This window comes from Mangifera indica, chromosome 16, assembly GCF_011075055.1.
Source record: "Mangifera indica cultivar Alphonso chromosome 16, CATAS_Mindica_2.1, whole genome shotgun sequence".
NCBI classification, from domain to species: Eukaryota; Viridiplantae; Streptophyta; class Magnoliopsida; order Sapindales; family Anacardiaceae; genus Mangifera; species Mangifera indica.
In genome coordinates, this window is record NC_058152.1 from 1,715,670 (window position 1) to 1,739,900 (window position 24,231).

Sequence of the window (24,231 nt, forward strand, 5' to 3'; positions counted from 1 at the left end):
CAGAGATCGATGACTTGGAAGAATGGACGGTAGAGATTGGGAATATTTGTGTTTGTTTTAGGATGTGAAAGAATGGGGGGACTGGGGATCTCTCCGTTTAACACGTCACATTTCTATGTAAATATCGAGGTCGTTTAAGAAATGCCATAGATGTTTCGATTAATTACGAGTGTGCCATTAGTATAGTACGTTCGGATTAGCGAAGCGTTATGTGACCGATGGATCATCACAAAGACTACGTGTAACGCACACGCATGATTAATGAAGTGTCACTGACCGCTTCAGCCTTTAGATCTAAATCTAATGGTCGAAAATATTTTACAAAGAAAAAAAGTAGGAGCTCTCACAACTTTGGATCTTAATGTAACTAAATAATCATTTTGAAACTAAATTAATTATATTAAATAAGATAAGTTTTAAATTCAATAACTGATTCTATAATTACTAAATTAGATAAATCAAAAATTTAATTATGATATATTATTAGATAAGACTTAAACTTATATTATTTTATATATAGATTTTCATCTTTTGTCACTCAAACTACCATTTAAAGATGAGTCTTTGATATAACAATTTGTTTTTAAAAATTATGTTTAACTAAATTTATATATGGAACCAGTATTATATACTTTGAATACGGTAAAAGAATAATTACATTTTATTGTGATTATTATAATTATAAAGAAGTGATAAACATTATTTAATATCGGAGAGATGCATGAGTTTAAAAGATACTAACTCATGTTTCATCATTACTACTTTTACTGATATTACGCTATTTCATCTCTACTATAGGATGATATATATTATATTTATTAATTATTGATTGTCTCGTAGATGTTATATCTAGGAATTTGATTGAAAAAAATTTTGATCATATAACAATTACCTCTTATTTTTCAGATAGAGAGAGGAAGACTTCAAAAAGCCTTTGTTTCTCTACATGGATGAACAACATATGCGCAATCAAGATTTATTTGTTGTTAAAACAATGGCTCTTCCTATGCATTTAATGTGCCACATGCACGAGTTGTGTGCAAGTTGAGTCGATTCAAATTTCGAAAATATTTTATTGATCATATTTTTTATCTATGAGTGAATTGATAACGTGATTGTTATGTTATCTTAAACAATTTAGATTATTTCCTTCTATTTTCCAAAATGTCTATAAGAATGACATTGGGTTCATATAAGTCATTCCGCTTCAAATACTTCCATTTTATCGGCAATACCCTAACCAATTCGATATAACCTTTTGCCATTTGGTGCTTGGTTTCGTGCTCACTTCTCCAAGATTATTCCACTACCAATCCTTTTGATTTGCTCCTGCAATTATAGTTTTGAGTATGCAAAGGGGTCAATCATAGAGTTGTCTAGGGTTTGAGTTACGTTATGTTGATTTGGAATTCAGAGAACTCGTCTGTCAAAACTAAGGTTTCGTTGTTGTAAAGGAGGAGAGCTCCAAAGCAAATTGTATAGTTTTCTTTGGAAGTTGGCACACACCAGTGGCCAACCTCGTTGTTTGAAGGCCTTATAGCCAAGTTTGAGGGCACTATAGTATCGATAGCCCTCGGACCTAATCAATAGTAATCATGCTCTACATAAAGGTGACAGGTTATTAGTTTGTCGAAGTTGCTTTTTTGCTTGGGCGGCCTAATTTTGCAAATTCCAGTGTAAGTTGGCATGTGAATTCAAAAATGAAGTCCGCGAGTGTCTGGCCTTTGATAGTTATATGAGGCTTGAAATTAATCTCGGGTTGGCTTAGGTCTATCGCCCATTTCAATGATATCCCCGAAGCTTTTAGCATTTGTAGCATTTGACCAAGTGGGTAGTTTGTAAGTATGTTGATGGAAAAAATTGGACTAGGCTCTGTATTCCTCGCATGTGCATGGTCCCTGTTTCAAAACCAACCCCTTTGACCAGCTCATTTGCAAACCCATGAAGTAAGATTGTTTACAAATCACAATGAAACAATTGTTGATAAGTGCTTACAAATACACTAGTGTTTCTTCAGAAATAATTTTGAGGAATTGGGTTTAATTCGTATGTTTTTCGAAATCGCTAGTGAAATTTTGTGTGTTTTCAAGTCTCAAAGGCTCGAGAATGACACTTTATGAAAAATAAGACCAAGGAAGAGATTCATGACAAGCAAAATCAAATGGATTGAGAACTTGAGTTAGAATGAAGAAGATGCGAAAATTCAAAAGGGGGAATCACAAAATACAGAGCAATGCCCGTCAGCAAGAGCAAGGTGTTGCAACAAAATAAAATGTGCAGAAGTGCCAAAAGATCAATGCTGCAACAGTGGAAAAAGTATGTCACAATACAATTTGATTTTGTAGTTTAATTGGAATCCTATACCTAATTAGTAGAGGCATCTTCAAAGACGCAAAAACATTTTGAGCGATATAGAGTTGTGGGAAACAATAAGTACATCCATTCAAGAGAAATAGCAACTCTGGAGCGAAAGATTTGCAGATTCAGAAAGGTCAAAAGGGATTTTAACTGTTAATATAAAAAAAAAAAATGTACAAAGAGTTAGTCTTCTCGTATAGAAACCCTGGCTCATGAATATAAGACTTAAAAGGTAACTCTTCCATTCTCTCTAACTTTATTTGTCAGTTTAGTTTTAAGATTAATCAGTCCTTCCTCATAATCACCCTTCGTTCATCTTCTATACTTGGTTTCCTGTAACGCAACTCCAAATTTCAGCATTTTAATTTGAAGTTAAAGCTTCTAGTTCTAACGCAAAAACCTACCAAATTCACGAAATAACTCTAAATATCTCAAGCCTAAGATATAAGAAGAAAATTTGCTCTCACCACAACATATACGCGGATACGATTTGTACAATACATCTAAATGGTTAAAATATAAGAAGAAACTAGCTCTAGCTCATCAAATACACTATATCAATTGTACACATCTAAAGGTTAGCATGTAAGATCAGATGTAGCAAAAATCAAACAAACAAATATTTTGTTGTCCTCAATCCATTCATGGGCAATTCTGTGACTGTTAACAGAATGGATATCTATTCTAATGCGAAGAAATATGTTGCATGATGCATGATACAACAGAAAAACTATTAAAATATTTAGGAACTAAGAATGCAGAACAATCTAATATAGTTTTTATAGTTACAGTAACACATACCAGAACGCCAATTCTATAGAATTACTTGGTGTCTGAATATTGATTGTCAGTTTTGTGTTCATTTTGAACTCCAGTTCCCTGAAGCTCAGTGTGATCTGGCAGGAACTTTGATGGATACACTTGAACACTCACAGAAGACCTGGAAGATGATGGAGGCCTAAATGGCCACATAATTGAACTCACGCTTGAAGCTGAAGTACTTGAAAACTGGCTAGGCCTTACAGAAGTAATAGCAGCCTTTGTGTCCTCATCTATCTTCTGGTCTAATTCTTGATAATTAGACTGCACATCAATGGTGTCTCCTCGAGGAACACTCTGAGTTTTCTCTCCAGATGTCTTCACTTTAGATGCAGCTAATTGAAGCCAGGGCTGTGTGAAGGTCTGTGGGAGGTTCAACATGGAGGCATTCGCAACATGAACATCACCACTACTTTCAGCTTCTAGGAGTTCATTTGGCTTAGTCTCTGGCTGCTTATCTTTGTCTAAAGGAGTCACTTCACTCGAATCAACTTTAACTGTTGATGTGCGTCCAGAAGCAATTGTAGTAGTGGGAAATGCTTTCTCCGGAGGGACAGCTGGAATATAATTAGATGGGAGCAGGTCATCCCAGTTCTCCAATAACTCCTTGTATACTTTTCTTAGTGTAACCTCAGTCAGACCTGTCACCTTACAAATCTCTGCCTGAGTCTTGCGTTTGTCTTCTAACTGGCAGGCCAGATATATAGCAGCTGCAGAGATGCTAATGGGGTTCCTCCGAGTGCAAAAGCATTTGTTAATTACAACTTCTCCAATGTGAGTTGCCAGTTCCTGAAAAAGTTATAAGAAGTCAATTATGCCCACGGTTTGAACAATAGGTATAACAGCTTAATCTTCCAAGATAAGATATAATGCCATCAATACATATACTACAGGGAAATGTGTCTATCAGTATTTCTTTTGCACCCATTTGGTAGTCAATCTAATCAAGATACATATCAAATATGGAATTTATTTTTCACCGATGTTGGTTCATAAATTCCCCAAAATTCCAATCCATCTGATAAATAACACAATTTCTCATGATAAAAATCCCTTAATCCCTTTCACTTTAAATATATTTCAACAGTTTTCTTGAGATGCATAGCCAATGCCGTTTCACAATGTAGTTACAAACATAAACAAGGAAACAAAGAATTTTACTCTCCTATTTAGCTGTTAAACTTACTGACTACAAGTTTCATAATCACCACAAGTTTCAGCCAAAACAAGGACAAGAAGAGTTACCTGAGCAGATTTGTTGAGTTGAAGAAGAGTACAAAATCTGGGCATATGAACTGATATGGAGTTGCTATTAATAGGCTGACTTAGTTGCAAAGCCTCTCCAAGTATCTTTATGTACTTTCCAATCTCCTTCTGAGGCACATTAGCCGCAATCGAAATCTCCTATTGTTTAAAAGCAGATATCAAACTCAGCGCCATAATCAACCTTCTGCTAAACAAAATTAAAATTAAAGAAAAAAAATTACCTGCAGAGTTCTGGGCTCTTGGGCCTCCCTAATGGCATGAACAAGAGCAGCAGTGGCAAGAGCCTCAACGCTCCGGTTCCTCAAACAAGTAGCTGAACAACAGTCTCTAAACAACTGAAATGCGTGATCAGATATATCATAATCCAATTGTAAAATCGATGCCACGTCAATGATCTGCATATATGCTCTTAAATTATCAACCACAACTGTCGATGACGTGGAGGTTGAAGAAGAGGAGATAACTTCGAAGGTCCGTTCAAGCTCAGCGAGGTGGCCGGAGAAGGAGTGAGAAGAGCGGAGGAAGAGTGGGCTGGGCTCCAGGGACCAGGTGGAGAAGGCCGTGATGAAGCCCGTCGGCTCGAAAGGGTCCTCGTCGTTGTTCTTGTTTTGAAGAGCGGGGGTGACTGTGGGGAGATCGGAGGTCACCAGGCATAGCGGGTTGTCCTGTGCTCGGAGATGGAATAAGTGGTGGTTTTGGAACATTCGCTCTTCGACGACTCTGCCGCACGAGGTGCACTCCGTGATTGAGCGGCCAGTGGTTGTCGTGGTGCAGCGTCCCTGCGCCGCTAAGCAGTACGGACACTTCATCTTGGGTCCGGCTGTTTCGTTAAGAAGCCTCGATCATTTGTGTTGCGACTTTTTCAGCGAAGAAACGAGTGAACCGCCTAAACAAAGGGTCCCCATGTCATGAACCCCAATTCTGACATTCAATAAAATTAAATTATGCATAGAAGAGGGCTATTATGTAATTTAGACAGGCCCATGGCGAGGGCTGGATTTGAACCGAACCGAGCTACCGCCTAAACTAAGGGTCCCCATGTCATGAACCCCAATTCTGACATTCAATAAAATTAAATTATGCATAGAAGAGGGCTATTATGTAGATTAGACAGGGTCATGGCTATGGTTGGATTTGAATCGAATTGAGTTTGGCTCGATTCATATATAGGTGACTCGAGTTCGAGCTCGATCGAGCTCAGCTAAGGTTGACTCGTTTCGGGCTCGAGTTTGATTTAGCTTAGCTCGGCTCGTTTTTCGTTATCAAAACAACATCGTTTTTAATATATATTGATCAAAATGACGTCATTTTGTATAAAAAAAATTTAATAAAAAATCTATCGAGTCAGTTCGAGCTCAGCCAAGTTTGACTCATTTTGGGTTCAATCAAGTTGAATTCAAATTTAAACTCGAACTGGTTCAATTCGAGTCCAACCTTACCCATAGCCATGGCCATGGCTTGTAGGTCATGTAGACTTATGTTGTAACAAGGTTTAGGTCACGGCTTAGGGCTCATAGGCCATATTGAATCGTTTAGACAAAGATAGTTGTCAAATAGGGCAAAAAAAACTCTAGTACTAAGAAAAATTAATTTTTTAAAATTAGAAAATACGAGATAAAGAAATTAACTGTTTTAAAATTAAAATGAAAAAATAAAATAAATTATATTTTTTAATATTTTTGATTAAATAATATTTATAATCTTACAATTAACTAAAAATTTTAATAAAAATTAAATGTCGATTAAGTTAACGATAGATTAACAATAAATGATACATGAAAAGTGATTAACAATAGACAAAGATGATACATGTTTTTGTTGAAATTTATAACAAATTGTTAAATAAAATTAATAAATTTTGACAGGTTGAGTCTTAGAATGGGAAGTTTTCAATTTCACACCAAGTAAAACTTGTAGAATATGGTTTAATATAGAGCTTATCTCTATGAAAATATACTGGTTAAACATAGAAGAATTGAAATCGTACATCAAAACTTGAATATATCAATTATTTCTTTGTTTATCGATTGTCTCTTCTCCATCGATATCTAATATTTTGTGGACCTTTTAGTAAGATTAACTCAACTGAAATCTCTTACCATTTATCAGAAAAAAAAAAAAAAAGCATAAATGAATCTTATAAGAATTGGAAAAACAAAAAAAATCAATATTTTTCATAAGCATGTGCATATTCATCTGTCTCTCACATACATTGAAGAATGTCCAGAAAGTTGAGAAATATTTGAAAAAACATTTTGCGATTCGGTCTAATTCATCTTTGATCATTCTACTTTGTCTTTGTAAGAAACAACCTCTCTTGTAGTTATTGAATCTAATATTCTGAGTTCCAGTTAATAATGGAATTTGTCCCACTAATAATAACAAAACAAGAAAAAGGCCAAAGGAAAGGAGTTGCTTGCACACATAAAAGATTACGTTTTTCTTAAGCTCCTATTCATTATCTTTCCAAAAATCAAAATTTCACTATAAACTATTCAAATTAACTAATTCTATTAATTTAAAATTTGATTTCATTTTTCTTATAAACCTAAAAAATTAATAATTTATCTCCGACTAAATTTTTAAAAAGTTATATATTTCCTCATAAAAAATTAATTTTTTAGTGAGTTTTTTATGTAAACGATTGTCTTCTCTAACGCTCTCCAACAAAGTCTTTCCCTCTTTGACACCATCTCTCTTTCCCGAACATTTTCCAATACACCACTCAACATCGTCTAGATGACGAATGATTCATCCAAATGAATATGAAGTTGATTAAAATCATAAAGGGAAATATAATTTTTCAAAATTTTAATTTGAAAAAAAATTATTAATTTTTAAAGTTTAAAAAGGAAAAAAAGATAAAATTTTACTTTTTTTAATATGACTAATTAAATGTTAATTTTATTCTTAAAATTAATAAATTTAGTTAACTATAATAACTCATTTGAATTTTTAAAAGATAATTAGTGAAAACTCAGAGAAAGAGTAAACTTTCGGTGGGAATAAGTCCTTTGGCCCATGAAAAATACTCAAGTGGTATGACACAGTACATATCATAAATACCACTCTTAAGACATGATGAAAAAGGAAATAAAAAGGAACCAGCGTACAAGTATTGATAGCTTATAAATTTGTCAACACCAACTATCTCAAATGCATGATTATGCCGTCAACATGGGTTGAAAGTAGAGCTTCAAAGATATCTCTCACTTGAATTTATAAAACAAAATCTCATAAAAAAAAAAAAAATCTCACTTCAACATTATATGCGCTCAAAATATTGTTTTACTCTATCACCCACTACACATGATCTTGACAGCAAAATTTTGGAAGGATTGGAAAGGAACCTAATTAGATACATAAACTGTCCCTGTTTATAAATTATAAATGAAAAAGCAAGAAAAGAGGGTGTGATTTTTTTTGTTTAATCCCTGGGCAAACCTGGGGTGGAATGATGATCACTATTCTTGGATCCTCAGCATTCTTTACATCATTCACCCTTTGTGGTTGAACTTATGGTTTCCCCCTCTATCCCAATTTGCCTCAGACTCGTACTTAATTGTCTTACCGCCTGAGAAAAACACAAGAATGGAACGGCTGTAGATTTGTTAGTCTCTGTATCATTGGATCTAATTAAATCAAGCACAAGAAATGTGAATAAGAATACCGTGCTAAGGTTATTGACCCTAAGATTATGTTATTTGACAATAAAATTGAGCCAATTCAATGAATAAGTACAAAGAGAAACATTTATCCAATTCTAATATCACCTGGGGATAACCCGTGCAAATATCAATGCTGGCAGGTTTCAGATAATTTTTATTAAAACAAGCATTCATTTCCTTGTTAATGGTCCCCCAGTGACCTAAAATACTCAATGAATAGGTGAAAAATGCGGAGCATCCCTATGGCTCACCATTTTGTTAAGGTAAAGCATGCACGAACAGGATCCATTACAAAATCTAAAAGGCCAAATTATTACATTCATCAAATATGAAAAAATGCTGAAGGCTAAACGATAAATATAATAAAACAATGGATGGCTAAAAGCACATGAACAAGCTAGAAGTTACAGCATCAATGCAATTATAAACATAGCAAGCATGTTTGTAGCTTCAGATAGGTATTCCAAATAAAGTGGTCCAAAAAGACAAACCTACATATTCCCTTTCCTGTTATTTATAGTCTCTAATAAAAAAATTAGACATATCAGAGTTTTATATTAGCTTACATAAATGAGTATTAATATTTACAGATTCAATTACAGTAAAACAACACTTGGTATTTTCTTTTCTTTTTCTTTTATACACGCAATAAAACTGAAACAAGGACAAATATGAAATCCTATAAGTTCCTTAAAACTTAAGCAGGAAAACTGGATAACCATGAAAAATGTTTTCTTGAAATCCCAGACTTCAAACCAAATAGAATTCAGTAAAACTTCAATTATAAGTCCCAAATCAAATCTCCTCTAACTTGAGTCTTAAACAATTAAAAAAAAAAAAAAGGAAAGCTACTGCAACTTGAAGACAGTTAAATCAATATTTCTGGCATAATGAATTCGCTAATACTTAAACAACAACCAAGCATTAACCCAAGCTTTGCGGCGATAGCAAAACAATGAAGAAGATAATCCATGTTTTCTGCATCCCTTTCACAATTATACAGATGAAATTCTTCCATTAAACCTTCGGGCACAACATGTCTAAACTCTCTTTACCTGAATCTCAATCTAATGTCCTTACCCAGATGCATACAAAATCAGATCAGTCAAGTATTTGCCCATTTCCCACTTCCCCAAATATGTACCCCAATGTACAAACTTAAAATTTTTCATCTCTATGTAATTGTCTTCTGTCCACCAGGATTTAAAAAAAAAAAAAACAAAAAAAGACAGAATCTCTAAGGCAATCCAGATGCCTAAGAATACAAGATTACTATTCAAAATTTTCACTCAAGCAAGAAATAATTGAGTAAGTCACACTTGATGGCCAGTGATTTTGCAGATCAGTCAAGCATACCCCGAAGGAGCTTATCCTACTTAAACCCTCAAACCCTTACAACAGCTGGATGCTTAGCCGAACTATTTCTAGTTTTAATTTGCAGCTAAGGGCCAAAGACAGAACCTATATATTATATTTTCCAAGCTAAAATGTCATGCACAAGTTTTCAACCCAGAAAAGCATCTTCACATCATGAACATAATAAACCGGATCGGGCCCGGTAGTAACAAAAATACTTGACTTATAGTAGTTATTATCATGAGAGCAGCTTAATTGAAAATTACTAAACTAACGACTACTTAAAAAATGATGTATCGCTGAAAACAAAAGCAATTTTGCACATATCAAATCAAAACCCAAAGCAAATGCTGACCGTTGAGTGGGACGGAGGCGGATCAATATCAACAGAGCGAATAGACATCTTAGCGATCTCAGTAATTGCAGCCTCTCGAACCTGCGGCACGTCACTGCTCAACTCCTCGTACGCAGCAACAAATGCCTCTTGCCAAAATCTCGGTAATCTGATCCGACGGTTATTGCTGTACACATCCCACATGTGCTTCACCACTTTCTCTCTCTCTTCCATCTCCTAAATTCACCACAAACAAAACCGCATTAACACAGATTCAGACACGTGTATCTACTAACTTAGTAAAGATTAAAGAAAGCGACTGACGAGGACGTCGAGATCGTCGTGGATAGGGCTATCAATATCATCGGTAAAACGGTTGAGATTGCCGGCCGACCAACGGAGAGTAACGGTGCCGGTGAACATTGACCACAAAGCCAGCAATAAGATGGCCGCCAATGCCCAAACCTTGTAACGACCTTTGCCCAAAAAACTCAAATCTGAGCTTTCTTTCTTTACACTTAGCGTTGTTGATGGAAGGTTGTCATCATCCTTCATTTCGAAAATCAAAACGCGAGAAATTTAAGTTTACGGATTCGATTACTTAGAAATTGAGATTAATTTGTGAGTTCTGAAAAGAGTTGGAAATCAAATGAATTTGAAGAGAGGGCTTTGAGATAGGGACGGCGAATACGTTTTTGTGGCCCACCACGGCTGTGAATCGTATACTCTCTCATTTCTAAGGGCTGTTGACCTTTATCAGTTTTTGGTTAATGTTACATGGATGGCGGTATCATCTTGACCGTCGATTTAATGTGAGATCAGCGTTTTGTTTAGACTTTGTTAAAAGGCGACCGACAAAGAACGGCATCGTTTTAATTCGATTTGATTGGGCCGGAGGCCTTCGTGCAGATCCTCATAAAATGGAGTGACATATATAAATACCAAAATTTAAATTTAATTATGAAAATACTTGTATCCCTTCGAAGTCAAATAATACGTACTTATTTGATTAAATAATTTTAAATTAAAATAATATAATAATTAATTATATTATAATATTCAATTAAATTAAGTTTTAATATAAATAGGAAATTAAGTGATAATAGTATGTGAGGAACAAAACAGTAAAAATAAAAAAAATGATTTTTTTTAAATTGTTCAATTTATTAAGAAAAACTTAAATTTTCTGTAGAGTTATTTATTTATTTATTTTATTTTTACAATATATTTCTAAAGAACAATTTCACAGAGCAATTAAGAATTTTTTAGTTTACCTACTTGAAATGAAATGATGTTATCATCACTAAAGACATGTAAAGTTGGTAGATTTTATTAGACTTGCATATTCGTTCGATTGAAAAAATATGTATACCATTACGATCATTACATGTTGTAGGAGGTTCACTTCATTTATATGTGATACATGTTATTTGATCGACACAATTACTTTATATTTAATGTGTCGTTAAAATCATATATTTATTTTTTTATTAAATGTGTATTCTATTGGCATACGAATTAATAAATATATATGTATATAGTTTTGAGCATCAATTGAATGCTTATATGATATCTCATTATGTAATTAGATAATTTTAAAATAAAAATAAAATAACACCGAACTATGTAATGATATATTATTTGAATACCAATTAAATACTCTATACTGGATACGCATAACATTGCTCTTTTAAGTATATATTCTTGCATTTTGATAAGTTCATCCTACAAATTTTTATAAACAATAACATTCTGTATACATACTTTAAGTACACAAACTAATATGTTATCATGTGATTGAATGATTTTAAATTAAAGATAGATTAATATTCAATCTTATGATTATACGTTATTTATAAATCTATTTTGTGTACTCAAAATTTGTATTCATGGCATTGCTCATGTATAAGTTATTTGCTTTGAAGGTCCTCCGGAGGAACAAAGAAACCATCTGCCAAGCCCCAAATGTTGAAGTCCACTTCTTCAATCTTCCACCTCTCTTCCAGCTCCCTCTTGTGATTTGCAGATTGCTCTCCATATCTATAAATCGTGACACGTGTCCTGCCACCATGGGCAATGTTAATACCATCTACGTATCTGTAATCATCCATTACTGATTCCGTGCTTGTTTCCCAGAAAACATCGTCGTCGGCTTTTGTTAACATTCTTAGCAGCCTTGAATCCTCAAACTGAACCAATAGCCCGGATCTTTGGCTGAAGTAACCCCAGATTGTGTGGTGAATGATCTCGTAATTAGGGCCGCTTTGTGCCTCTCGAATGGCTGGACTTGTCTCCTGCTTCAATATGAAACAGTCCTCCTGATTTATCACCTTTTCGCCAATGCATGAAGCTCCGGTAAATAGATTCGCCGTCGACCTTGGATCCAAACCCTGATAAAAACAAAAATTCCTATAAAGGCAACAACGTTTTGCAAATAAATAACGCTAGTTATTGAAATTAAGGAGCCTATGTCATATAAATTATGCATTAGAAGTTCATACTTTCTACTTTGATATATAAGTTTCATGTTTTGCATTTGGGATGCTAAAATGCCACCACACTTTGCAATCCCAATACCCATATGGGTTGATTGTGCATTAGCTTGAGACTTACATTATGGATGCTAACATAATACTATGCTAAACAGTCTTGATACCTATGTGAGTTGGTTATATTGTACCTCACTATTAACATTGGGTTAACACTATAGTATCACCATCCACACTGCATAATTGTAACAAGAAAATATGGTAATGATTATGATATTAAATGATATGAAACTTTAAAAAATCATATATAAAAAATTAATTATTAAGATTGAAAAATTCTGTACAATTGAACCCTAAACTACAATCTCATACTCTACGATATCTCATACCTTACATTTGAAATTGTAAGGTGAGGTTGATAAATGAATAAAAGATACCTGTAAAAAGCGTCGCAGGGGTCTTGGAGGGCCCTTTGAAATGGGTGTTTGGCTGTTGGAGGAATGTCGCCATGAAAGCTTACCGTTGCTTCCACTGATGACCTTGCAGCCGGAGACGACGAGTTCCAAATACCACAAGTCTGGATCTTTCTGCCATAGCACGAACCCACCAGCTTCCTGGGTGATTTTTACGCTTGTGTTTTGATCTTGATCTGCCTGCCGAAACTCCGATGCAGAAATTTTGACTTGCCCAATTACACACATGCTGTGAACTGCGTTTAAAGCTGCTTGCCCTCCTGTGGCCGCTATGTATTGTTGTACAATGTATTTTGCCGTCGATGCTTGCTGCAAATTGATTAATGCTTGCGCTATTAGCTGATACAATTTTATTACTAATTCTTGTTTTGTTTATATAGGAAGGATAGATCACAATGAAATAGGTAAGGGTTAAATATTTTAATCTAAATATTTAGAGAAATCTTTCTCTTTCCTGATAGGGAGATAATGAGAATCTCTCTCCCTTCCCTGGAAATATTTTTCTTTTCTTTTCCTCCGAATCCCCAAGAAGAAAATTTCATTGGAGAATATTTATGACATATTTTTAATAATTTAAAATTTTTAAGGATTAAAAAATATGTTAGGCAGGAAACAAACCGGAGAGGGGACAGGTTGGGGATCTTTCTCCAAATTGCAAGGATTTTAGTTATCCCTATTGCCATCTCTAATAGGAAGAAAGAGAGAAAGGAAGCTTACAATGGAACTATCTCTAACAGCCTTATGCACAGAGTGGCCCAATTGAACCTGTAGAGGGATAAGAGGAGAGCCAACGAGGTAAAGCAGGAACCGAAGCTCATTAAACCGACTGGTAATCACCGGCTGCGACCATTTATCAGAAGTTTGAGCCTTCATCCAAGTTAACATGTTTTGCGATCGTAATTGAGCAGTGTTGCCCATGCTGTGGAACATTTCTTCTGGAATTGGCACCTCGAGAACCGTCTCAAGGCCATCTTCTCTATAAACATTTGGACAAAGTTTCCTCATTAAGTTGATTGATTGAGTAAAATTGCAGAAATTATTGTAGGAAGAATTAAAAGAAAGAAAGATTGTGTCTAGGTTTGGTAATATGCTATTTCAGAATGGGAGGTTGGCTTAGGGCTCTCCTTGCTTGTAGTTGTTATGTGGGCACGATTTATAAGCTAGATTCAATTGGTTTTTTTAGCTTTCTAATTTAAGAAATGGCTATCCCATTTTGTTATTGCAACTTAATTCTTCTGATCATATTAATTAGAATTTGTCTTATGGTCCTTTCCTGTCAAAATTAATATCCACACAAATGCACACATGCGACTATTAATATTGTATTTAACCTTATCGGCCAACGAATAATAGATAATATAAAAAGTTAAATTAACCAAGCTCTTCAAAACTAGACTGGATCAACCAGTTCACTTGGTTGAATTGGGAACAAAAGTCTAGTTTGGTTTACATTAAAAATTGGGTTGCTTAGTAACTCGATCAAATCTGGTTAAAACCAAAGAACCGATTAATCAATTTTTAAAGGTTTGTGAAGAAAATATAAGATAAAAATAAAAAAAAAAAAGAAAACTTTTTTAATAGTTTGATATTAAGTTTGAGTTTTATTAATAGAAGTCTATTTTATTTTGTAATGGGAAAATGAAATTGATCCTATTACATATTTTTCAACAAGTGGAAAATGTTCTATTGCTCAATAGAAATGGGATGGTGGATTCTTTGTGTATTGTTAGAGACTCAAATAAAAGGAAAGAAAAAGAGTCTCACATTTAATGAATAAAATATAATAGAGTGGTATATAAGTGTGTGAATTAGATTTTAACCCAAGTCAATTGGTTTTATGTAATATGAGTTTCAATCTTCACACTTGTAAGTCTAATATATATTTTCAATATGAGTCTAAGTGTTCCTGAATACAAGTCCACCTAAGTGATGCTTGCACTTAAGCAGAAGTGTTAGAGACTCAAATAAAAGGAGAATCTCACATCTAATGAATATAACATAAGAGAGTGGTATATAAGTGTGTGTATAACATGAGTTTCAATCTTCACACTTGTAAACCTAATATATATTTCCAACATGTATATTTTTTTTAAGCCTTGAAATAGCTGATACACAAAGTGTGAAAGAATTTTTTTAAAGCTTTGAAATATCATATAACATGAACCAGTGAATCGATTGGTTAAACTGGTCGAATCATAAACTAATGAGATAACATGTGCAATCACTGATGAAGTTTTAAAAAACATTGATATCAACAAGATTGTTCTAATATCTTTGTTAGATATCAATATGAGATAGAGAAATAATTTTTTAAATGTCAATTATATTTATTATTATTATTTCCCACCCAACGTTTGATGAAATAATATATCTTCACTGTTTAAGTTTAAAACATATTTAATGTTTGAGATTTTGTTCTTTTATAAATACATACTTAAGTTTAAAACATGATAATTTGACTTTCTAACATGTTTAAAAACTTTCAATTTTGTTTTCTAATTTTTCAGAAAATTTAATTATCACATCATGAGCTTAACATTGTCATGATCTCTGTCATTGTGATTTGAGATATTGTCAATGATTCCTTCATTTGATTGAATCATTGATGAAAATATTTTATTAATAACTCGATCAAATGAATTTATCAATGCAATTTTAGATCATGACAATAAAAAAGAAGGAGAGAATGGTGGGGGCTACTACCATGTGTGATAGAGAGGGAAAAAGATGGTGATATGGGAGAAAGGGTGGATGAAAAGGGGTGTGTGTGGGGTGGGTTGAGGGCATGGTGAAGCCTGACCAGATAATTGAGTAAAAAGGACGCAAGGGTGAAAGAAAAAAGAAAGAGGGTTTTGTTGCAAATTCATTTCTAAAGGGTTTTTATTTTATTTTTATTAATTGAATGTGGTATGGTAATTTTAAAAGTGAAATAGTAATAGATTATATAATAATTTAACTTGCTGGTATTATGTCAAAAGATGTTTGATTTTGGGTAAAAAGTGTTATTTATACTATTAAAGAGTGGAAAAAGGATTTTTAGCTAAACCTTGGGTGGGAAAATGTTAGTTACTCTAAAAGGAATTGGATAAAATATACAAATATTTATGTAGTCCATCAATTTCTTAATATATCTAACAATATCATATAAGATAAAATATCTTCTACATCCTAGGAGAAATAATATTAAAGATATTTATTTTAATTATATAAATGAGTACATACTAAATCTCTATCAAGTGATTAGTGATTTGATTTTAAATTAAAAAATTCATTTATTAATTCTTATATTGAAGATAACTAGATCAAATCTTTTAATTGATATTATTTTCACACTTCAATTTTTAAGACCCGATTTATAAGTTATTCTCTTTCTAGAGTGATTGTTGGGTATAAATTAATATCCCGAATCGAGTGATGACACAAGTATTTTGTATATAAGAAATGACACAACAATAATGTACTAGTATCATATGACTTGAGATATACACCAATCTTTGAGATTAACTTTAGCAGCAAAAATTAATTGGAGGTGGAATTATAACAAAGAAAGGAAATCTTAGAAAACCACTGTATACTACATGTCATATAAGCTCGCTTCTTGTTAAAATTACAATATCTATGGCAAACCTCGGCCAGACTGTTCTTCGAGACTGACAAAACCAATCATATCAATTAGATGAAACACCAGGTTTAGTGATCCATCTCAAGATAAGCAACACAATTTAAGTTTATGCTGCTGCTAAGCCATCGCAGTCTGGCCATTATTTCCTGTCTGCATCTCAGCATCAGCAGATGGCTTAGATCCTTTAGAGAAGAGCGCCTCTATCTCTTCTAAAGACTTACCCTTTGTCTCAGGCAAGAGAAAGTAGAAGAAAAACCAGGCAACCGCTGAAATGCCACAAAACATAAAGAAGGCTCCACCAATGGTTATTGCTTCATAGATCGAAATAAAAGTCATGGAGATTAAGGCGTTCATGAACCTGTTCACAGCCACGCCTATGGCCATCCCTTGTGCCCTTAACTTCAATGGAAATATCTCACTGCTGTAAACCCATGTCACCGGCGCAAGCCCAACGTTGAAGAAAGCTACATATGCGTATGTAGAAACAATACTGAGAGTTAATGCCCACAAGAGTTCTGTTTTTGAGTTTTCAACAACGGTTAAACTGGAACCCAGCACTGCTAGAGCTGCAATCATGCCGGCTGTGCTAAATAGAAGAAGACGCCGGCGACCGACTCTGTCTAATAACAAAGTAGCTATCAGTAAAAAGAAGAACTTTGTGATGCCCACTCCAATTGTGGCCAGCAAGAGCTTCTCCTTGGACTTGACACCGGCTTTCTTGAATATTCTTGGGCCGTATAAAATGACAGCTTCAATTCCGACGGCGTGCTCGAAGAAGTGGATTCCGATGGCGGCGATTAAGATCATGCGGACAGCCGGTGTAGGCCTCAATAAAAGCTCTTTCCATACACCTTTGCCACCACTGTTGTTAGCGGGCTTTACAAACTCCTCGTTGGTGTTGTCATCAAATCCTGCGGCACTTTTTATGTCACGAAAGCGCCTTTCAGCGTCTTCTTCAGAATTGCAGACTAGTGATAGTGCTTTTTTGGCTTCTCCTAAACGGCCTTGCATTACCAGCCATCTTGGAGACTCGGGCATTTTTAGTATGACAAAGGCTAAGAAAATTGAAGGAATGGCTGCAACTCCAAGCATCAGCCTCCATCCAAGCTTCAAAGTTAATTTCCCGAAGAAATAATTTGATAAATAACCTGATAATATGCCAATACTGATGCAGAGCTCTGGTAGAGAGGATAAAAACCCTCGAGCTTTTGCAGATGAAATCTCGGCAGAATAAACTGGCGCTATCATCAGGGCAAAGCCGACGCCAATGCCTGAGATGCATCTTCCGGCTAAAAGGACTGGATAGTTGGGGCCATAGCCCATTAAAACTGCACCCACCAAGAAAATTATGGAGGCCACGACTATGGTGTAACGCCGGCCAATAATATCCGACGTCCTTCCGGCAAAAAGAGAACCAAATAACGCACAGACATTGAGAATTCCAGCCAGAATTTCTATTTCCACATCGTTGATTTTCAGATCTTCCTTTATGAAAATCATAGCCCCGCTCATAACACCAGTGTCTGAACAAACAAGAATTTGCAATATACATAAATACAGAATCAAACATGGAGAAAATAATAATGAAAATTACAGAAAAGTTAGGCGAAAGAACTTCTGGAGGGATTAATTCGGGACAGAATAGCGACTGTCACCAAAAGCGAAACCCTGACATAATAATTCTGGGTAAAATCATTGTAACCCAAGTGTATCTATCTGCCAAGTCGGATAGGTCCCGGTCATATAAAGATTACAGAAAAGAAAAGATAAAAGTGAATTACCATAGCCAAATATGATGCAGATGACAGATGCAACAATGGAACTGGCAAATGCAAATTTGTTGAACTTCTGGGGATCGCCATGGCGATCAGTGGAAACCAGACTCATGTTTCTGCTTGAGCTCGACAGTGTCAATGACAGAACCCTCTTATATAGAATTACAAGGTGAGCAAGATTATGAGAAAGTAAACGAGAAACAGTCCTGGTGGCACCCACCTGTTTGGCGATAACTTACTAGTACAGGTTGTATTATAAAGCTAACCAGCGGCCCGATTAAGAAAGAAGATAAATCAGTCAAGAAATATGGAAAACAGGATTCTCTGCAGTATTAATATTCAGCACTCATTATCCATAAGGTTTTTGATACTTCTGGATGATATCAAAGAAATTGGACATTCAATTATAGGAAGACACCTATACGGAAAAATCTCCCATCTAATCTGTTACGGTAGAAAAGGTAAAAAGCAACTAAATTTATAGGTAAATTTAGATCTTCTGATTATCTAAACACGTTGCAGGCATAATCCATATTTCATATATAAGTTGAAGTGCAGATTTGGAGGATATCGACAATAATAAGAAATATTTGCAGGAAATTTATGGAGCAGATTCTTTGTAATATTCACCCAAGAAATATTACAGAATTAATTGCATGAGAGAATAATTGGACTGAATATTTTTTAATATTTGCTTCTATTTTTTTATTTTATCAATATATATATAGTTGTATAATCAAACAAATACGAATAAGAAAATCCTTGAAATGTTTTTCATATATATCTCCCCAGTTTACTCCATTTTTTCTTGGAAATAATCTTTTAGGTTTCCTTTGCTTGGGTAATATTTATTATTAAAATTGAATACTTTAAAGATAAATTATGGTAAGATAATGATTATTATATTTTATAAAATTTGATAGGTATAAATACTTTTGAATATAATTATTTTTAAATATTTTTTATGAAATTTTTTATTACTATCAAAATCTTTTATCACCTCACAGCCATAAATTATCAGAGTAATTTTTTTATACATTAAAGCAAGTACCCCATTAGGGTAAAAAGAAAGGGAAAACAATTTAAATAACAATTAAACTATGTATACTTATTTTATATATACAAATAAATATATATTTAATATGTGTCATTATATGATTGAATGATTTTGAATTAAAAATAATAAAATACTTAATCACATGATAACATATAATAACTATATGTATATATTTATGTATTTAAAATAGATACATGTAATATTACTCTTAGAATAATTATTTCTTGCGGCTAAATGGCTTTAATGGGGGTCTTTAGATCATCAGTTGATTTGATTCATTTAGGTTGAAAATTTCTTTCCAACAAAACGTAATAGAAGAGCAACCAAATTGTACTTGGCCAGCCATAAGCAAGCGGAATGATTAATTTAATTTAATTTACTCAATTAGCAATGTAATTAGGCAGAATAAAGACCAAGTTGGGCGCATTTGTGGAATTTATCAAAGCAGTGAAGTTGGCCGCCTGGAAAATGCATGACCTAATATAATTGCACAAAAACCACTACTAATGGAAGTAATATTACCACGTGTTTTAATAATTAAAGTGGCGTAAGAGTTTTCCCTTCGTAACTCATATTAAAATTGGCAAAGTATATATTTTTTCATAACGACATGCATCTATTGGATGAATAGATAAATAAATTTAATATATAATAATCAAATTTAGAATTATTATATTAGTTAATTTAAATTTTTATGAATATAATAAAAATTTAAATTTAGATCTTTTAACTGAAAGTTTTAATACTTCATTAGTTAGTAAAATAATTCTTTTATCACTAAAACTCTACCTATTTGACATCTTGATAATCGAATCATACTTAAAATCTAATTTTTTGTATCATGTATTGAATATCATATCATATCATATGATGTAATTTTTAAAAATAAAATAATAAAAAATTTAATCAATACATTATTATTTTAGAAAATATCACAATAACTTTTAAAAATTTAAGATTTGTTATATATACATTTCTATTATGTTATCATTTTTTTTTAAAATGTATTAACCTATATCAATATTATATATTATATTATATAATATATTAATTATATTATATTAATTTGATATATTTTATAACATATATTATTTTTTATTTATCTTATATTATAAAATATGTATGGTATATACTTGGATAGTGGAGATAATTTTACTCTTGTTTAGTCCCCGTGTAATGGATGACAGTTTCAGGTGTCATGTGAGGCAGGAAGTTGGAAGAGGTGGAGAGGCTTTTTAATTTCCAATATTGAAGATATAGTAACGTGGCAAAATTGGATTTGTGAAGACATAGTGATGTCGGAAACAAGGTACTGTTGAAATTAAGTGGGTTTAGGAGTAAACGTGGAGGGTGGGCCTTATGAAAAGTCGAATGTTTGTTAAAATTCCACAAAATTAGGCCCACCAGAATTCTGCGGCCGAAAGTCAATCGTCAAATGTGTCACAACGGCGACCCAAATGTTTTTTCAAGACATTGATCCGATAAAAGATAATATTTAAAATGATTTTAATTATTTAATTATTAGATAATATTTTAGGATTATATTTCATCAAACCTGAATTTTGTTTTGGTTTGGTAATGAAGAATGTCTTCCTTTATTGGTAAGAGTTGGGTGTCAGAAAATTTTATTAAAAAAATTCTTTCACTTAAAATATTTTAAATAAAAAATAACTCCACTGTTAATGTCCTTTTCTTGTCCGAAAAATATAATATTTATAGACAAATGAATCCTGATATAACATCCCTAAAAACTATGTCTCAAATCTAACACCCTCCTCACCATATTCTTGATTTCATTGTCATAAGGTCACTCCCGAGATTGAAAAAGATGATAACCCATCGGTCAAAAGTATAAGTTCTCTCGTGCACTTATACCCTAACATTGACCAGTGGTATTAGAATTCAATTGTAACAATTTGACCTAAAAATTATGAGAGTAACCAATTGATGTAAAATTAATTATAAAAAATATCAAACCAATAATCGATATGAGGCGACGGTTTTGGATTGTTTCATATTGATTGGGAAAGAGAAGAGGTGTCAGTGTATTAGTGTTAGGAAAAACCTCATCTATAACTATAAGCTACCTTTTGAGTGGGAGATATCCAATAATATCTTTCTTAAAATAGAAGCATGTAAAATTATTATATTATACTATTTTTTTCTAAATCCATATTTATTTATAATTCATTTTCTTCAAAGTTTTTACGTTTTGAAAATTAGAAAAAATTATATATAATAAAATAATTAATAATAATATATTAATATCTGATTAGATGATTTTAAATTATGAATAAAATAATAATCAATTTTCAAACTTCTTTTCTTGTTGGAATAAGTAAAATTTGAAAACAAATCAATACCTACCTATGTTGATATTCTTGATTTCTTTGTCATTAGGTCACTCTTGGAATTACTCTTATCCATTGTATACTTTTTGAGTAATGAGAAATCTTATCTAAATCAAATTATCATATTAAGTGAGAATCAATCATTTTGAGTAGAATAAATTTTAAATTTAATGATCAATTTTATAATTATTAAATTATAAAACTTAAACCCATATATATATTTTTTTATATACGAAGTTTACTTAACGAGGGTTAACCATTATATATTTGCAGCTCAGTCAATTCATATAAATTAAGTGGTCCAAATATCCATATCACTGAGTATGAATTTAATAATAGATTAATATAAACATAAAGGGGAATACCGATTTGTACATTTTTAATTATTTGTTGAATTTTCAATAGAATGTGAACAGGTCAAGATCTTTTATCTGTACAAGCAAGGACCGCTCCGTGCTAGCAAAGGACAGATTAGATTTAATTGAAGAGGTTAATAAAGATAAGAATCCTAAGCAAATTTTGGGTTGGCCACCTTTGATAGGAAGGTCAAACGTTTGGAACTGGCAGTGGTAGGCGTCGCCTTCAATTTCGTCAACTTGTTTGTTTTAATTTGTTCGCTTTAATAGTCCATGATGTATATATCTTACCTTCCTTCCTTCCTTCCATTTGCGTATTAACAATGGTATTAAAAGGTTTAAGATACAGTCTATAAAACTCTTCTTTGACTAGACTTGTAGACATAACACTTAAGAAGTAGTTAATCACAAGTCATTTGGTTAGCAAAACCAAATATTTTACATATCTATACATAAATTATAAAATATTAAATTAAATTTTTTATAGTTATAAGAAAATCTGAAAAGCCATACAATTTGAATCCGTAAATCTATCCAGATTGCCTCTCGATGTGATTAGTCTTTCGTTTCAAAAATTTTTTTGAATGATAACTTTCAATGGGAGAAGTTATATTACATGCGATTTTAGGGTAGAGACATACCTAATATATAATAGGTTAATTGACTCTCCTATAAAAGTCCAATAACCCTTAAAGTTCACACTAATGTTATCCACTTAGATTATAACTCATTTAAGTGTATTGAATTTATATTTATTGATTATTCAAACTCGTCTATAAACTGTAATTAACTATTCAATTAGCTAGTTTTATTAAATCAAATTCATAATTAATATTAAACCATATTAGAAAATTTTCTAACAAAAAAAGCTCTACTGGGTAGTTAACTACTTAGTATTTGCTAGGGTATCTTCCTATTATATTTCATGTCCATAAGGGAAAACTATCATTTTATACCAAATGAGAATTGTGCAATTATCATGTTTTTGTAAAATTAGAATATGAATAAATAAATAAATAAATAAATAAATATATATATATATATATTTAAACTTATATGAATAAATATAATTTTTTTTTTCATATTTACTTCTTACTTATACAAATTTATACGCCCACTAAATTATTTTCATTCATTATCCTATATAGAGTAAATGGATATGGAATTATTCAGTTAAATCTAATTATCATTATTAATAATTTTGGCTTGACCTAATCTCTTGTGCTTCTCATTCGTGTGGCTAGGAAAGTCCACATCGAGCAGAGTTTTCACATTATCCTGAGTCTTGACAATAAATCATATTTGAAATGCACGAATAAATGGCGAGCTGCACACGAATTCGGCCTTTATTTTTTGACTATAAGAATTCAAGTTTCTGCCTTTCTGGTACAGTTAATAGAACCTCTAGTCTCCCAGGCCGAGGTTCATGTGGTGGACAATATGGGGTCAACCTTTTATTTGCTTATTCATGCTGGCAGCTTGCCTCCTCAACCCAGCTCATTTATTAATATTCTTCTACAGTTATTTTGATATTACTGTTTAAACTTTAATACGTTCATAATCAAACACAAGAATCCAAAAATAATAATAATAACAGTAAACCCAATATTCATGCGTTAGATTTCTTTGCGAGTTCAGATTTGAATCTACAGTCAAAAGAAGAGTACAACATATTCAGGTATACCATCATACAAGCTATCTGTCACTGGCTTAACTGTTTGATTAGCCAACTGGACATATCCGATGTTGCCTTCTCAAATGCCAGTTTTACATGCGCTCATATAATGATTTAGAATAATTGGTTTTGTCATGTCTTGGAGTGATTAGGAAAGCGACTCAAACTCTCAACTAGTTTATACAAGGATGATATAATTCATTTTCAATATTACCCTTTGTCTACTGTGCACAACCTGTGGCTGAATCGTCCCTAACTACTAACAGTACACATACAAAACTAACAACCACACATACTCACTCATTAAAACACTCATGCACTCTTTTCGCCTAAGTCCTTGTCACCTTCATCTACCTTGACGGTGACCCTAACCCTCCAGGAAAGCTGATCTACAAACGTAAGTGAAAAAAAAAAGCCCATTGTAGAACAAGTTAATTTGTGACTGTGGACAATTCTACATGCATGTTTGCAGCCTGGCCCATGTGTCCTAACTTAAATTTGGAAATTTAAAGAATATAACTTGGGATTGGAGCAAGGCAAATGGTTGACTGAGGTGAGATGCCCAACACAAGAAAGGAGGTTGGCCGAATGACCATGTCTCAAAAAAGGAAAGACAATACCATGCAAAAGAT

The 24,231-nt window shown here is 32.9% G+C and overlaps 4 protein-coding genes across 7 annotated transcripts; all 4 read right to left on the reverse strand.

Moving 5' to 3' along the window:
• Positions 1-2,141: 2,141 nt before the first annotated feature.
• On the reverse strand, positions 2,142-5,378 carry LOC123199696 (plant-specific TFIIB-related protein 1). 3 transcript variants are annotated; one of them, XM_044614738.1, is made up of 4 exons: positions 4,665-5,378; positions 4,423-4,581; positions 3,160-3,966; positions 2,142-2,508 (listed from the first exon to the last, which is right to left on the reverse strand). In XM_044614738.1, exons 1-3 carry the CDS (start codon positions 5,250-5,252, stop codon positions 3,181-3,183), a joined length of 1,533 nt encoding a protein of 510 aa, XP_044470673.1. In that variant the 5' UTR covers positions 5,253-5,378; the 3' UTR covers positions 2,142-2,508; positions 3,160-3,180. The 3 variants fall into 3 exon arrangements, with proteins under 3 accessions (XP_044470673.1, XP_044470672.1, XP_044470670.1); XM_044614737.1 differs by lacking the exon at positions 2,142-2,508 and adding an exon at positions 2,560-2,691; XM_044614735.1 differs by lacking the exon at positions 2,142-2,508 and having other exon boundaries at positions 2,957-3,966.
• Positions 5,379-7,632: 2,254 nt separating this feature from the next.
• Positions 7,633-10,542, reverse strand: LOC123199544. 2 transcript variants are annotated; one of them, XM_044614580.1, is made up of 3 exons: positions 10,126-10,542; positions 9,823-10,038; positions 7,633-8,043 (listed from the first exon to the last, which is right to left on the reverse strand). In XM_044614580.1, exons 1-3 carry the CDS (start codon positions 10,354-10,356, stop codon positions 8,011-8,013), a joined length of 480 nt encoding a protein of 159 aa, XP_044470515.1. In that variant the 5' UTR covers positions 10,357-10,542; the 3' UTR covers positions 7,633-8,010. The 2 variants fall into 2 exon arrangements, with proteins under 2 accessions (XP_044470515.1, XP_044470514.1); XM_044614579.1 differs by having other exon boundaries at positions 7,633-8,017; positions 10,126-10,536.
• A 1,135-nt stretch (positions 10,543-11,677) lies between these two features.
• LOC123199543 lies at positions 11,678-13,780 on the reverse strand. The gene is made up of 3 exons (XM_044614578.1): positions 13,481-13,780; positions 12,728-13,072; positions 11,678-12,191 (listed from the first exon to the last, which is right to left on the reverse strand). Exons 1-3 carry the CDS (start codon positions 13,766-13,768, stop codon positions 11,712-11,714), a joined length of 1,113 nt encoding a protein of 370 aa, XP_044470513.1. The 5' UTR covers positions 13,769-13,780; the 3' UTR covers positions 11,678-11,711.
• A 2,524-nt stretch (positions 13,781-16,304) lies between these two features.
• Positions 16,305-18,462, reverse strand: LOC123199542 (probable polyol transporter 6). The gene is made up of 2 exons (XM_044614577.1): positions 18,167-18,462; positions 16,305-17,908 (listed from the first exon to the last, which is right to left on the reverse strand). Exons 1-2 carry the CDS (start codon positions 18,270-18,272, stop codon positions 16,503-16,505), a joined length of 1,512 nt encoding a protein of 503 aa, XP_044470512.1. The 5' UTR covers positions 18,273-18,462; the 3' UTR covers positions 16,305-16,502.
• Positions 18,463-24,231: the final 5,769 nt, after the last annotated feature.

Excerpts from the sequence above, each read along its gene's own strand:
- LOC123199544 (XM_044614579.1), bottom strand. The coding sequence starts at position 10,356 with ATGAAGGATGATGACAACCTTCCATCAACAACGCTAAGTGTAAAGAAA. Across the intron at positions 10,039-10,125 it reads ACGACGATCTCGACGTCCTC|GAGATGGAAGAGAGAGAGAA; the intron begins GTCAGTCGCTTT and ends TGGTGAATTTAG. Across the intron at positions 8,018-9,822 it reads CGCCTCCGTCCCACTCAACG|GCGGTAAGACAATTAAGTAC; the intron begins GTCAGCATTTGC and ends TGTTTTTCTCAG.
- LOC123199543 (XM_044614578.1), bottom strand. The coding sequence starts at position 13,768 with ATGAGGAAACTTTGTCCAAATGTTTATAGAGAAGATGGCCTTGAGACG. Across the intron at positions 13,073-13,480 it reads CTGTTAGAGATAGTTCCATT|CAAGCATCGACGGCAAAATA; the intron begins GTAAGCTTCCTT and ends ATCAATTTGCAG. Across the intron at positions 12,192-12,727 it reads CCCTGCGACGCTTTTTACAG|GGTTTGGATCCAAGGTCGAC; the intron begins GTATCTTTTATT and ends TGTTTTTATCAG.
- LOC123199696 (XM_044614738.1), bottom strand. The coding sequence starts at position 5,252 with ATGAAGTGTCCGTACTGCTTAGCGGCGCAGGGACGCTGCACCACGACA. Across the intron at positions 4,582-4,664 it reads AAGAGCCCAGAACTCTGCAG|GAGATTTCGATTGCGGCTAA; the intron begins GTAATTTTTTTT and ends TTTAAACAATAG. Across the intron at positions 3,967-4,422 it reads AACTCAACAAATCTGCTCAG|GAACTGGCAACTCACATTGG; the intron begins GTAACTCTTCTT and ends TAACTTTTTCAG.
- LOC123199542 (XM_044614577.1), bottom strand. The coding sequence starts at position 18,272 with ATGAGTCTGGTTTCCACTGATCGCCATGGCGATCCCCAGAAGTTCAAC. Across the intron at positions 17,909-18,166 it reads CTGCATCATATTTGGCTATG|ACACTGGTGTTATGAGCGGG; the intron begins GTAATTCACTTT and ends TTGTTTGTTCAG.